Source organism: Carassius carassius, chromosome 24 (assembly GCF_963082965.1).
Source record: "Carassius carassius chromosome 24, fCarCar2.1, whole genome shotgun sequence".
NCBI classification, from domain to species: Eukaryota; Metazoa; Chordata; class Actinopteri; order Cypriniformes; family Cyprinidae; genus Carassius; species Carassius carassius.
The window spans coordinates 31898629-31914890 of NC_081778.1; the positions used below are offsets into that span (position 1 = coordinate 31898629).

Below are 16262 nucleotides of genomic sequence, written 5' to 3' on the forward strand. Positions count from 1 at the left end.
CGCCTCACACACGCACACACACACATACACACACACACACACAGACACACAGACACACACACACAGACACTCACTCACACACTCACACACACACGCACACACACACGCGCACACACACACACACACACACACACACACACACACGCACACACACACACACAGACACTCACTCACACACTCACACTCACACACACACACACGCCTCACACACACACACTCACACACACACGCACACACACACGCGCACACACACACACACACACACACACACAGACACTCACTCACACACTCACACTCACACACACACACACGCCTCACACACACACGCACACACACACATACACACACACACACACACACACACACACACACACACACACACGCCTCACACACACACACGCACACACACACACACACACACACACGCACACACACACGCACACACACACGCACACACACACACACATGCCTCACACACACACACACACACATGCCTCACACACATGCCTCACACACACACACACACACACACACGCCTCACACACACATACGCACACACACACACACACACACACACACACACGCGCCTCACACACACACACACACACACGCCTCACACACACACACGCACACACACACACACACACACACGCCTCACACACACACACACACACACACGCACACACGCCTCACACACACACACACACACACGCCTCACACACACACACGCCTCACACACACACACGCACACACACACGCACACGCCTCACACACACACGCACACACACACGCACGCACACACACACACACACACACACACACACACACACGCCTCACACACAGACACACAGACACTCACACACACACACACACACACACACCTGCATGCTGAGGAGAAAAACACTTCACTTTCATTCCTGCACTTCATGAACGTGTTAAAGAGCCGATCACTGCTGAGAAGACTAGTTTTAGAAAGAAGATATGATTTATTTTGAGTCTAATGACAGGAAACTTATAATTAGAGAATATATAATTAATATTCAGCATGTGCTCAGTGGAATGTTTTACGGCATTGTGTTAAAATTCTTGTCAAGTTTGGAATAATCAAGATTTTTTAATGTTTCTTCTGCTCAACTACGCTGCATTTATTTAAACAAAAGTATTGCAAAATAGTGAAATATTATTACAGTTTAAATCATCTGTTTTCTGTGTGAATCTGTGTTAAAGTGTAATTTATTTCTGTGATGCTCCGCTGTATTTTCAGCATCATTCCTCCAGTCTTCAGTGTCACATGATCTTCAGAAATCATGAATAATATGATGATTTACTGCTCAAGAAACATTTCTGATTATTATCAGTGTTGAAAACAGATGCACAATATTTTTGTATAATAATACTTTTATTAATCAAGGATGCATACAATTGATCAAAAGTGTCAGTAAATACATTTATAATGTAACAAAATATTTCTATTTCAAATAAACGCTGTTCTTTTGAACTTTCTATTCATCTGTGAATCCTGAAAAATAAAAATGCATCACAGTTTCCACAAAAACATGAAGCAGAATCTTTTCATTAATGATGAATGTTTTTAAATCTGAAATTAGAAAATTGAAAAATAAAAAATAAATGGTGTATGTAATGTGATTCATCTTTTAGAGTGACTTTTACTCCCAAAATTAAAGACATTCTATTTTACACAAAACAAATGAAACCTAAAAGTTTTAAATCTTCCTAAAAATAGGCTCAAAATATATATTAAAAAACAGTTTTCAACATTGATAATAATAAGAACCATTCCTGATTTTGATCACCGATAATAACTGATAATAACTGAGCAGTAAATCATCATATTATTCTGATTTCTGAAGATCATGTGACACTGAAGACTGGAGGAATGATGCTGAAAATACAGCGGAGCATCACAGAAATAAATTACACTTTAACACAGATTCACACAGAAAACAGCTGTTTCACATTAGAATAATATTTCACTATTTTTACTGTATTTTTGATCACATAAATGCAGCCTTGGTGAGCAGAAGAGACTTTTTTCATAAATATCGGAGTGTGAGCTCAGCATGTAAAGCGCAGGCGTCTCTTTCATTCCGCTGTGTGTGTGAGTCTCTGAAATGTCTCTGATGAGTCTGTTTGTATCATGACTCTGTGTGATTGGGGTTCAGAGGTCGGCGGCTCCCTGCGGGTCAGTCTTAAATCTCACACCGCACCTGCCTGTAATTGAGCTGCTAATCCTTTCCCTCCATTATGAGCTTTATCCAGCTGCGTGAGATGTGTTCGTCCACACCACAATGAAACCCTCCTCTGCTGACCTGCAGGAGTGAATCTGCTCATGCTGCATGTCTGGAACAGCACACTAGTGCATTGCTTTATCAACGACCAATAACACAGCGGCCGACTGTCAATATTTAGTCAATGTATGTGTGCAATATTTCATAATAGCAATGGAAATGCACGCTGTACACTGAAAGTCAACACTTGATCACTTATAAGTGATCGTGTGAAGCGCAGCTGTATTTAAAGGCATCATTCCTCCAGTCTTCAAAATCATTCTAATATGATGATTTGAAAGAAAAGACTATATTTATGAATCTATTTTATACAAAATGAACTGTGTTCAACATTGATAATAATCAGAAATGTTTCTTGAGCAGTAAATCATCATATTATTCTGATTTCTGAAGATCATGTGACACTGAAGACTGGAGGAATGATGCTGAAAATACAGCGGAGCATCACAGAAATAAATTATAGTTTAACAGAGATTCACACAGAAGACAGCTGTTTCACACTGCAATATTATTTCAAAATTGTTAAATGCAGCTACAAAGAAACTTCTTCCTTTGTGTACAAGTATTCAAAATATTCACTTAAATATTAAAACATTTTGTTTATTTTTTGATTGCAAAAAGGTAATTTTACTAAAAATAAAAAAAAGATTGTAACGATATCAACCTTCATATTCATCCGGAAGAAGGAGGCGGGAACCGGCGGACAATCAAAAACATTTTAATAACAAAATAAACACAAAACAGCGCACCAGCCCCTCACGGACGACTGGTGCGCATAAAATAAAAACCAAAACACAACTAAAAGCCCAGGCCTGGTCCTCTCTCGTCCTTCACTGTCGTCGCTCCAGTTTTATATCCTTCCATCTCCTCCATGGGCCTCGAGACCGGTGGGACGAACAGGTGTAGTTCATCTCCAATCACTCCCCCGGCCTCGCTCCCATGTCCCTCGGCCCCGCCCCACTCGTCACATACCCCCATCGCCCCTCGCAGGCCGGGGGGTACTCCCGAGACTGCGCTCTACTCCCCCCCCCCCTCCCTCCGGGGGGGCCGCTCCCGGGGACCTGCGGGAACCTGGGGGTAGGACAGGCGAGGCGAGAGAAAAGGAGACGGAAGGAGGAGCGACAGAGACGAGAGAGGGGAGAGAGAAAAAAAAAAAAAAAAAAAAATCCGGTTCCCAGACGCACCGCTGCTCGGCCCTCCACCAGCTGGGTGATCTCCTCCGCGGTGCCTGGCGGTGGCACTGGACGGCCCTCGGCGGACGGCACGACACTCCTCCGCCGCCCGGTGGACGGCTCCTCCGGTTTTGGGCAGCCGGCAGGAGTCCCCCGTTCCCTGCTCCTCCCCGTTCCGGCGGATGGCAGCAGGCTCCGGCTCTCTGGCGAACGGCGCCGACTCCTCCGCTCCCTAACGGACGGCAGCCGTCTCTCCACATCGTGGGCGGCCGGTAGCGAGCTCGCCCGTCCCCGGCAACTCGCTCCAGTCCACCGCCTCGAGCGTCCATGGCGGCACACTCCTCGCCAGCTCGATGGCACCGCGGATTCACCACAGCGGCGAGGGATCTTCAGCAGCGCGTCCCTCCTTCTCCCGGGCTTCGGCACCACTGTAACGATATCAACCTTGATATTCATCCGGAAGAAGGAGGCGGGAACCGGCTGACAATCAAAACCATTTTAATAACAAAATAAACACAAAACAGCGCACCAGCCCCTCACGGACGACTGGTGCGCATAAAATAAAAACCAAAACACAACTAAAAGCCCAGGCCTGGTCCTCTCTCCTCCTTCACTGTCGTCGCTCCAGTTTTATATCCTTCCATCTCCTCCATGGGCCTCGAGACCGGTGGGACGAACAGGTGTAGTTCATCTCCAATCACTCCCCCGGCCTCGCTCCCATGTCCCTCGGCCCCGCCCCACTCGTCACAAAGATAAATTTGTTTTAAAAGCAAAATAAAGATTTAAACATGCCATTAGAAAAAGGTCACATGAAGACTATGTAGCAACATAGGTAGAAATGTTGAATGCACTATGTTTTTAATCATCAGTCTTCACTAAACAGTGTGCACTATGCAGTAAAGCACAAACTAGTGAGACTGTCAGTCGTGTCGTACCTGTCTGGCTCTCGGCGGTCAGTGTTTGCTGTTAGACGTGGCTTTGCTCTTACTGCACACCTGGATGCTGTCGCCAGACTCCGGCTGTAACTTAACGCTAGGAACGCTGAAGATTGAAGACACTGAAACACACGGACACATACACTCTGTCAGTCTCCATTCTAAAATAAACATATAGAGAGATGTTGAGCATGTAGAAGGAGAATACATGAACTAACATGAGGGATGAGCTTTTCTACATGCTTGCTGATTGGCTTCTTAGTAGCCCAACAGTAAAACTGATGTTTGACTTAACAAGCAGCACTAATACAGACAGAAAACCATGATAAATAAACACATCAGCAATAAATTTCATTTAAAAAATGTCATAAATCCTGTTGGATTTGCTGTTTCAATCAAAGCCGGAGCTGAAATGTTAATTACGGTGTGTTCTCCTCAGCAGCAGCCGCTTCTCTTTTATGACTGAACTGCAAGCGTATATGAAACAACAGAATTAATTTTCCCTTCATTCTTCTGCTTCAAAAGCAGCATTGCTCTGTGTGTGTGTGTGGCAAAGCTCCGCCTCCACACCGGAGCCCCGCCTCCTCCCTCCTGCACGGCCTGCTGTGAGCTGATAACAGGATTAATTCAGATGCTGCTCCTAATCTGGGAAATTAAAAACCTCATTCTTGCATTCAAATGACTCGCCCGACGCTTGTCTAACATGAACAACTGTTTTCTGATGCGTAGGACTGAACGTGTCTGCGCTACAGTGTGTGTGTAGCCTGCTAATGGAGGTCTGGATTATAGATACATGTCAAATCAGACAGGACACAAGGCCTTGAGCTCGTCTGACAACTGAAACCATGCTGAAAGACCCCAATCATCAACAGCTGCTCCATGTTCCTGGAAGTATCCAACACAAACATGTGGAAGCTTATTTCCATAATGAAAGTTTAAAAAACAAAAGTCATTGCTTTTTATCTTTTTAACTTTTTATCTCACAATTCTGACTTTTTTCAGTTCTGAGAATTGTGAGATATAAATTAGCAATTTAGAGAAAAAAAGGTCAGAATTATGGAAAATAAACTCGGAATTTGGAGGAAACCGTTCAGAATTGTGGAAAATAAACTCAGAATTTGGGGAAAAAGTTCAGAATTGTGGAAAATAAACTCAGAATTTGGAGGAAACCATTCAGAATTGTGGAAAATAAACTCAGAATTTGGAGAAAAAGTTCAGAATTGTGGAAAATAAACTCAGAATTTGGGGAAAAAGTTCAGAATTGTGGAAAATAAACTCAGAATTTGGGGAAAAAGTTCAGAATTGTGGAAAATAAACTCAGAATTTGGAGAAAAAGTTCAGAACTATGGAAAATAAACTCAGAATTTGGGGAAAAAGTTCAGAATTGTGGAAAATAAACTCAGAATTTGGAGAAAAAGTTCAGAATTGTGGAAAATAAACTCAGAATTTGGGGAAAAAGTTCAGAATTGTGGAAAATAAACTCAGAATTTGGAGAAAAAGTTCAGAACTATGGAAAATAAACTCAGAATTTGGAGAAAAAGTTCAGAACTATGGAAAAACTCAGAATTTGGAGAAAAAGTTCAGAACTATGGAAAATAAACTCAGAATTTGGAGAAAAAGTTCAGAACTATGGAAAAACTCAGAATTTGGGGAAAAAGTTCAGAATTGTGGAAAATAAACTCAGAATTTGGAGAAAAAGTTCAGAACTATGGAAAATAAACTCAGAATTTGGAGAAAAAGTTCAGAACTATGGAAAAACTCAGAATTTGGAGGAAACAGTTCAGAATTGTGGAAAATAAACTCAGAATTTGGAGAAAAAGTTCAGAACTATGGAAAATAAACTCAGAATTTGGAGAAAAAGTTCAGAACTATGGAAAAACTCAGAATTTGGAGGAAACAGTTCAGAATTGTGGAAAATAAACTCAGAATTCAGAGACAAAAGTCAGACTTGTGGGATATAAACTCGGCATTTTGAGAAAACAGTCAGAATTCCGAGATAAAAACTCAGAAAAATTCAGAATTGTGGAAAATACATTATATGAAAAGTCAAACTTATGAGACAAAAACTAAAAAAAAAAAAGAAAAGAAAGAAAAAAAATTACATAATATAAACTCAGAATTCTGAAGGAAAAAAAATCAATTACAAATTACCTTTTACATTTTTTTTTTATTTCATGGTGGAAATAAGATTCCATGTCGCTTCATTAACGTCATTAACAAATAAAAACACAGAAGGTTTACAGTCTTTCTACAGTAATTAATTGATTCTTGAATCATTGTTTGATTAGACCGCCTACATTTAGTAACTGAAAAAAAACTAAAAGAACTAAACATGCAATTAGCAAGGTCACATGATGAATATGCAGCAAACATCTGTTGAAATGTTGATTGCACACTGTTTTTAATCAATTAGTATGCTCTAAATACTGTGCAGTATTCATAGAGCGTTTGGATCGTCATGTGTCTTTACACCTTCTTCAGTATTTATCTTCATCTCTTTTTCTTCAGTTTTGTTTGACCAGATTCTGTTCTGTTGTTTCTGCAGGACTCTTTGAAATGCTGCTCATTTGAAACTTTGTCATCGACCAATCAGAATGAAGAGTTCCACACTACCGACAGTAACCAATTCCAGAGAATTTGGGTTTGGTAAATCAAGAAAGCGTGTCAGTCTGCTGAAGCTGGAATGTGACAAGGAAGAAACACATGAATCTGTGTGAATTAGTATCTGAGCATCAGCTTCAACACGATGAGCTCAAATTGAGCGGCGTTTGGTATTCAGCTCCAGACACACATCTGTGAGATGGCATGTGAAACTGAAGACTGAAGAGAGACTGAAGACTCTCTGAGTCTCTCTGAAAACAGCATCATATGGTAATATGTGATTACGGCGTATGGTGGAATATGGCAGTGTGTGATGAATGGCAGTGAAGCAGTGTGTGATGTGTGTTCACTGACTGTCAGGCAGCTCCCAGAGTCTCGGGGGCAGATGGCTGAAGAACTCGTGATGAAGCGCCGCTTGAGCCGAGAGACGGTTCTTTGGGAAGCACTGGAGAAACCTGGAAGCCAGTTCTTCAGCATGATCTACATAACCCAGCCTGCCAACACACACACACACACACACACACAGAGATATAAACACACATGAGTACAGTGCCAAGAGCATCACACACACACACACACACACACAGCTCAGGCTCTCTGTCAGGTTCACTCCTCCTGACGTGCGGCTGGAAAAATGTTTGTTGACTTTTTATGGAGTTGAAAATGCAAAGCGAGTTTGCACCCACAAACGTCCTCTAAACCGCAAAGACAAAGTCTGACACAAACACACACACACACACACACACACACACACACACACACACGCGCGCGCGCGAGAGTAACCAAGGCATCTCTCATTTTCATTTAGTTTTACTAAAATATTTACAACTGAAATAAAGTGAATAAAAAAACCATACATACATATTTAAAATAAAATTATAAAAATAACAAAAACATACAACAAAACTACTAAAACTTCAACTAAAATGAAATTGAAATCAGAAAATATAACTCTCATTCAAATAACATATAATAATATAACAACACACACACACACAAAATTCAGTAAAGACTAAATGCTGTTCTTTCTAACATTATTCATCAAAGAATCCTGAAAAAAGTATCTCTGAATACTAGGTTTCAATATTAAGTTTCCAATAATGATTTCTGAAGATCATGTGACACTGAAGACTGGAGGAATGATGCTGAAAATACAGCGGAGCATCACAGAAATACATTACACTTTAACACAGATTCACACAGAAGACAGATATTTTTAATCAGAATAATATTTAACAACTTTTACTGTATTTCTGATCAAATAAATGCAGCCTTGGTGAGCAGAAGAGACTAATTTCAAAAACAAGGTTTAACAACTCATTTGACTGTTAGAGACTCTAGAGGAGGGTCATTTCAGATTATTTCAGTAATTTTTTCAATGGAAACCATTGAGACTTAGGTGATTTGAGCATTAATACTACATTTAATCTAGATGCTCTCTAGGAAAAAGCTGACTTTTGATTCCTATGAAAAACCTACAAGAAACAAACTTTTTTCTAATAATGTCAGCAGTAATTCATCAAACGATGATGAACTGATGAAGAGCAGCTGATGAACGGCTGTGTTGATCAGTGTTAGTGTGTGTGTGTCTGCTGGTGTGAGGTACGCTTTAAAGTCGCTGTGTGAGAGACGAGAGCAAGAGAAACACAAAGTTGAGCTCTTCCCTCGTCTCTTCTCTTGGGATTGGGAACGTTCAGCTTTATTACACAGCATCTATGATGTGCAGATAGACGAGTTTGACGATCCTTTAAGAGCAGGTGCAGCAGAGCAATAATACACACACACACACACACACACCTGCAGGCAACCTAAAAATACACAGAACTTCAACAATTTTGTGTGTAATATGGATATATGTACTTTTAACATTAATTTGTCGCTAGTTAAGTGAACTGCAAACCTGCAATTGAGTCAATAAACTTACAGTGCATGTATTACGCTGTAGGAATATGATGAGAAAGATTTAAGTCTCTGAAACTTGATTATATTGCATTGACACAGTTTAAGACATTGCCAAGATCTCGTGAGAAACTCTAGAGGTCTTCTGGTCTTTTCTGGAGGAACATCTGAGAAGGAATAATCTGATTAAAGCATCATTGCTGTCTAGGAACAACTGAGATATTAAGATCATCTCAGTCGATTCTTGATAACAAATGTTGAAAAACCTTCAAGAAATATTGATATTACAGCATCTAAAACACATTGCTGTTTATACATAACAAAAATTGTTCATAAAAAAATATAAAAATTAAAAATGTTGAGGTCACTTACTTATTCCAGGCTTGTCTGAGTTTCTTGGGACTGTAGACAGTGAATCGATCTGCAGGTGAAACACAGACGACAGATGAAGAACTCAAACTCATGATTCATAATCAGACATCATAAACAGTGGAAAATACTCCTAACATTTACTACACACTGAATACTACTGAGCTGCATCAGTGCATCACTGTACAGCACCATTCAAACGTTTGGGTCTCTTCAAACTCAAATCTCTTCTGCTCTTCAAGGGGGCATTTATGTGTTCAAAAATACAGTAAAAATTGTGATATATTATTACAATATAAAATAGCTGTTTTCTAAGTGAATATCTGTTAAACTGTAATTTATTTTGGTGATGCACAGCTGAATTTTCAGCATCATTACTATATATATATACACTATATATATATATAAAATAATATGCTGATTTGCTGCTCAAGAAACATCTCAAATTATTACCAATGTTAAAAACAGTTGTGATGCTTGATATTTTTATGGAAACTGTGATTTTTCAGGATTCACAGATAAACAGAAAGTTCAAAGGAACAGCATTTATTTGAAATATAAATATTTTGTAACATTATAAATGTATTTAATGTATAAATGTATTTACTGTCACTTTTGATCAACTTAATGCAGCCTTGTTGAATAAAAGCATTATTTCTTTAATTAATTAAAACTTTTGAGCAGCAGATGTTAGTTACAGTATCAGTAGTATGTTATTGTGTTATTCTGAACTCAGTCTCTTTGTTCTAGACGTCGATTCATGAGGTTGGCCTCCTGTGGACTGGATCAATACACACCATCCACATTCAGGAATAAAACGTGTCAGTACACACACACACACACACACACACACACACAAACACACATCACATTTCCAATCAATGCATCTTATTTAAAACCCAACATCTCTATGACATGCAATTACACACCCACAACTGATCTCTAACTCTCCATCAATAGTGAGTGTTCATTAACAGCAAACAGTGAGTGTTTTTTTACCAGGCAGCATTATATGATATCTCAGCTGCTCATAGTGCAACAGTCCAGTAAACACTGCTCTCTGCTGCTACAGAACTGAACTGCACCATTGCAATTATCAACAGATACTCCTTCATCAAGGCAAGACACTGCAAGCAAAACCACTGGTCTTTTCATTTTTTGCACTGGACAATTTAAGGTCACCGAATCTCATCGGCTCTCTGTGCTCTGATCTCACACATGAGACCATCAGACCTTCATTAGCTCAACGGTTTATTCCAGAACACAGGCTCGTTAGGTGTCTGTCTCTCTCTGATGATGTCTTCGGCGCTCAGCAGAGGGCAGTGTGTCCTCACCGGACACGTTCAGAATGCAACACTAGTGCATACTGAGGTACATATGGTGAGCGTGATGTCACCAAGCACAACATGATCCTGGATCAACATTCCAATCAGCCAATCAGAATAGAGATATAACTGTTCAGAAAATATCTGTTTTAGGCTTACAATCAGAGTTAGGTGCTTCTACACCCTTGTTAATCAGCTATTATTTCCCACTGATTTTAAGAATAAATTATGGGTAGGGTTAGGTTTAGGGGTAGGGATTGGGTTTAGTCTATATTTTTGGACAATAATGTTGATCCAGGATCATCAGAAGATGTTGATCCAGGAACATGTCTTACTTGGCAAAATCACGACGGCCAGGTACACATATGCTGAATCAGGATGCATGAAGCTGATCACTGATGCATGTTTAATTGAGCAAAAACATTGCATTTCTGTGTAATGTTGTCTCAAAAACGTCTGGCAGTCAAATAATATACAATAATCTAAAATAATATCAAAGGCTGAATTCTGAACAGCATACTAGTTTAACTATTATATAAAGGTATGTCAGAGATAGTAAGAGCATGTTAACGAAGTTCTGAATAACACCCAATCAATCATATGCTACTTTAACCATTTCTGCAGATTTTTTTTTTTTTAATTGTATTTTTTTGTATGCATGGTATAAAAAGATGATCGTTCAAATATGCATTAAAACAACAGATACTGTAACCCATAATCCAGTGTGTTTGACCTTTAGTGTGATGAACAATGCTATTTTTTGTTATTTGTTTACTATTAATATTTTTAATTAAAAAAAATTTCAGTTTTCACTTCAATTTTAGTAATTTTGTTGCTTGTGTCATTTTTTTATTTCTAATTCTACAAAAAATTGTATTTATTTAAAAAGATTTTTTTTTTACTTTAGTCTTTGTAGTATTTTTAAGCACTAATACATTAAGTCCAACTTTTTCATGTAATATTTAGATTTTATTACAGCTTAATTTAATTTACAAAAAAAAAAAGATTAATAGCTTTAGTTAACAATAATACAAACAGTTTTGATACTATTCAGATTTATTCTGTACATTCTGTTAAATTTTCACCTGTTGCATGTTCATATTATTTACCTAAATTAATAAAAAAGTGCATCTCATCTCACAATATTCTGAAGCCTTATTCTACGTTTAAAGCAACAATCTTTGCATCTATGTCCAGTTTGGCATCAATGACGATAAGTCGAGAGAACTAATGATGCTTCATGTCACTGATATCAAACCTGAAGCAATGCATCTTGAGATGCCACAACTTCATTCTGTTCATCACACATGCTGTGCATGATGTGCAATATAACACACGAGCGGACAGGAGAGTTTTGCAGTCAAATCAGATTTTTTTTTTTATATCTAATCAAAAGTAATTGCAATACATACTTTTAAAGCAGCAACAATTTAGACAATAAAGATGAGCTCCCATAGCTCATCTGCTGGCACACGTCATGCCTCTGGGTGGATGAGGGACATACGGGATGCTTTTTCAAGGGCATGTCATCGTGTGTCATTTACAGTCAGATGAACAGGACATTTACCTGGTTTGAAGTGCGGAAGTGAGTGAACACCTGGCCACGTTTCCTCCGATGGTGTCCCCAAAACCTGCACAACAACACAGAGAGAAAACATTTGAAGGGCAGTGCAAAGACAATTTCTGATCGATCTCAGAGGAATACATCACTCCGCTGGACACCAGCAGACCATGACACTTCATTCACGTAGGTTTATTATGCACCAGAGTGTGTGTGTGTGTGTGTTTAGAGCAGCAATCCTGGTTGAAAGCAGGAGCTTTTTGAAGTCTGTAGCTTGTAAATAGAAGGACTTGATTAAAAAACACACTGTAATTACAGCCGTCAGATTCGATGAGTCGAACCATTGAGATGAGCCAGAACCTCCTCAGAGAGCATATGTGCATTTGAGAGAGAGTGTGTGTGAGTGAGAAAGTGAGTACGTGTGAGTGTGTATGTGTCCTGGTATTCCCTATGGAAAACAGCATATAAACCATACATAATTTTTTTTTTTCATTCTAAAAATGCAGAAGGTTTGTGTGAGGGCTAAGTTGAGGGGAAGGGTTACAGCAGGGGGATAGAAAGTTTGTACAGTATAAAAAAGTTACGTCTATGTCCCCATAAAACATAAAAACACTGTGTGTGTGTGTGTGTGTGTGTGTGTGTGGAGTGAGAGAGTTTGTGTGTGTGAAGATTGAAAAGAGATCCATCAGTGTGATCACGTGGGAACTGTCAATCTGTACAGGTTTCAGTCCTGCAGTGCAAGTGTACAGGTGCATCTCAATAAATAAGAATGTCATGGAAAAGTTAATTTCAGTAATTCAACTCAAATTGTGAAACCTGTGTATTAAATGAATTCAGTGCACACAGACATAAGTAATTTAAGTCTCTGGTTCTTTTAATTGTGATGATTTTGGCACACATTTAACAAAAACCCAGCAATTCACCACCTTAACAAATTAGAATATGGTGACATGCCAATCAACCAATCAACTCAAAACACCTGCAAAGGTTTCATGAGCCTTCAAAACAGTCTCTCGATTTGGTTCACTAGGCTACACAATCATGGGGAAGACTGCTGATCTGACAGTTGTCCAGGAGACAGTCATTGACACCCTTCACAAGGAGGGTAACCCACAAACATTCAATGCCAAAGAAGTTAACTGTTTACAGAGTGCTGTATCCAAGCATGTTAACAGAAAATTGAGTGGAAGGAAAAAGTGTGGAAGAAAAAGATGAAAAACCAACCGAGAGAATCACAGCCTTATGAGGATTGTCAAGCAAAATCGATTCAAGAATTTAAGTGAAATTCACAAGGAATGGACTGAGGCTGGGGGTAAGTCATCAAGAGCCACCACACACAATGTGTAAAGAGATTTACTGAACCACAGACAACGTCAGAGGCGTATTACCTGGGCTAAGGAGAAGATCTGGACTGTTGCCCAGTGGTCCAAAGTCCGTTTTTCAGATGAGAGCAAGTGTTGAATTCCATTTGGAAACCAAGGTCCTAGAGTCTGGAGGAAGGGTGGAGAAGCTCATAGCCCAAATTGCTTGAAGTCTAGTGTTAAGTTTCTACAGTCTGTGATGATATGGGGTGAAATGTCATTTGCTGGTGTTGGTCTATTGTGTATTTTGAAAACCGAAGTCACTGCGCCCATTTACCAAGACAAATTCTGGAGCACTTCATGCTTCCTACTGCTGACCAGCTTTTTGAAGATGCTGATTTCATTTTCCAGCAGGATTTGGCACATGCTCACACTGCCAAAAGCACCAAAAGTTGGTTAAATGACCATGGTGTTGATGTGCTTGACTGGCCAGTAAACTAACCAGACCTGAATCCCATAGAGAATCTATGTGCTATTGTCAAGAGGAAAATTAGAAAAAAAGAGACAAAAAAATGCAGATTAGCTGAAAGCCACTGTCAAAGAAACCTGGGCTTCCATACCACCTCAGCAGTGCCACAAACTGATCACCTCCATGCCACGCCGAATTGAGGCAGTAATTAAAGCAAATGGAGCCCCTGCCTAGTATTGAGTACATGTTCAGTAAATGAACATACTTTTAAGAAGGCCAACAATTCACTAAAAATGTTTTTTTTTTATTGGTCTTAAGTATTATAATTTGTTGAGAATTGTCATCACAATTAAAAGAACCAAATACTTAAACTACTTCAGTCTGTGTGCATTGAATTTATTTAATACATGAGTTTCACAACTTGAGTTGAATTACTGAATTAAATGAACTCTTCCACAACATTCTAAATTATTGGGATGCACCTGAAGTAATTGGGATGCAGCATTACAGTAGTTTCCAAGCGTGTCCTGCTTCTCTGTAACTTGTATTCTTTGAGTGTTTATTTGAGGTTGACATCTAGTAGAAATTTCTGACAGGGACGAAGCGAGGTAAAGATCTAAATGCAGCAGTTTTTTAATAAACACTGAACAAAGAAAATCCCAAAAGGCAGAAATACATAACAGGGAACAAATATCAAAACATTGGAACATGTAATAGAGCCCCCACTTTAAGAGCATATTCCAGACGCTCCCAAAAAAACTAAAACATGTCCAGGAGGGTGGTGGAGGCGGGACCAGGAGTAGGAGAGGGGGCCAAGTCTGTGAGTTGGGCATGGAAACCAAGGTAGAGCCTGCAGAGCAGGAAGCCAGGGCGAAGCAGGAGGCCACCAATGCGGGTGAAAACGTGCAGGAGACCCCCAAGCAGAGCAGGTGGATCTAAAGAACCCCAAGTTGGAGCCAGCAGAGCTGAAGACCATGGTGGGGGCTGTACAGCTAGAGGCCATGGTGGAGCTGAAGAATGCTAGGACAGAGCAGGTGACCATCACAGTGGAGCAGGTTGGCTTGAGAACACCAAGGTGGAACAGAAGGTGCAGGAGAACACCAAGGCAAAGCTGATAGAACTGAAGACCACCAAGGTGAAACTGAAGACCACCAGAGTGGAGCTGATGAAGTTAAAGATCATGTTAACTGAGAGGGCTAACTGAGATTTTGGGAATGGCCTCCATGGCATATCAAAACAGACAAGGGTTTTATGAAGTTCAGGGATGATATTTGTGGTCATGACATGACAGGCAGAGAGTTCAGACATAGCCTCTGTGACCAGCAGACAATGCCAACTCCAGAGGATCTGAAGTAAACATTTCAGCCATAGAAGGAGCTGTAGAACAGTGTGCAGCTCAAACACACAAGACGACGGTTTCCATCAGAGAAAGCCCTGACAATGGTGGAAAGAATTCTGAAACCACCATTCTCAAAACCACTGGTAACATTTTATTAGCCACACAAACAGACATCACTGGAGGGTCAGCCAACCTCGGATGTCAGCCCCGAATGCCTCGAAATTGCCCTTGTACAGCCTATGATGGTGCCATGTCATGAAGGGGCTCTTAAGTGGCAACCATGATGCGACGAGATTCTGGAGTGATGGAAATGACGGAATGAGGCTGTGGAGTGTAAATGTGAGTGGGCTCATACTCTCGTCCATGGTGTGCGAATGGTGATTCAAATACTTCACCCCTTCTCCCACAGTGAATTAGGACCCACTCAACTTCAGACCCAGATCAATGTACAATGCCAGGGTCCAGTTGGAATCTCCCCCTGGCACAAGTCAGCTGATTTCATAGTCCAGCCCACTCCAAAAACAGTAAATTTTTGCCACCTCATCCAAAGACACAAAATGGCAGCACCCGAGGAATTCCTCAAAAAATACTCCAGTGGGCAGCTATCCTGACAGATAACATGCAATTGCTCCTCAGCGCAGCTCCTTACTGCTGCTAGATCCATATGTGGTGGCTCGTTCTGTCACGATTTGGTAGGGATGAGTTGAGGAAAGGATCTAAATGCATAATTTATTAAATAAACACTCAACAGAGAAATCTATAGACAGAAATACATAACAGAACAACTACCATAACCTGACAACAGCTATAAAAAGAATGTATAAATAACAAATGACAAAGATTGAAACGTGGGTAAAAAATATACTGGGTAACAAGAGGCTAATGAGGAATAGGTGAGGCTAATGAATTACCATGGAGACAAACAAGGCAAGAGTGGAAAAGGGAACAGTTTCATTATCAGGATGTTAATGGAACAATATTC

General features: G+C 40.0%; 1 protein-coding gene across 3 annotated transcripts in view; it reads right to left on the reverse strand.

Annotated features, from left to right (window-relative positions):
* The window catches only part of LOC132103460 (cyclin-dependent kinase 14), a 176437-nt gene that overhangs the window by 22651 nt on the left and 137524 nt on the right, over window positions 1-16262 (reverse strand). For all 3 annotated transcript variants that reach the window (XM_059508585.1, XM_059508587.1, XM_059508586.1), the window contains 4 exons: window positions 12178-12241; window positions 9289-9337; window positions 7372-7511; window positions 4417-4538 (listed from right to left, as the gene is read on the reverse strand). In XM_059508585.1, coding sequence (XP_059364568.1) covers window positions 4435-4538; window positions 7372-7511; window positions 9289-9337; window positions 12178-12241 — 357 coding nt within the window. In that variant the 3' untranslated portion in view covers window positions 4417-4434. The remainder of the gene's footprint in view (window positions 1-4416; window positions 4539-7371; window positions 7512-9288; window positions 9338-12177; window positions 12242-16262) is intronic.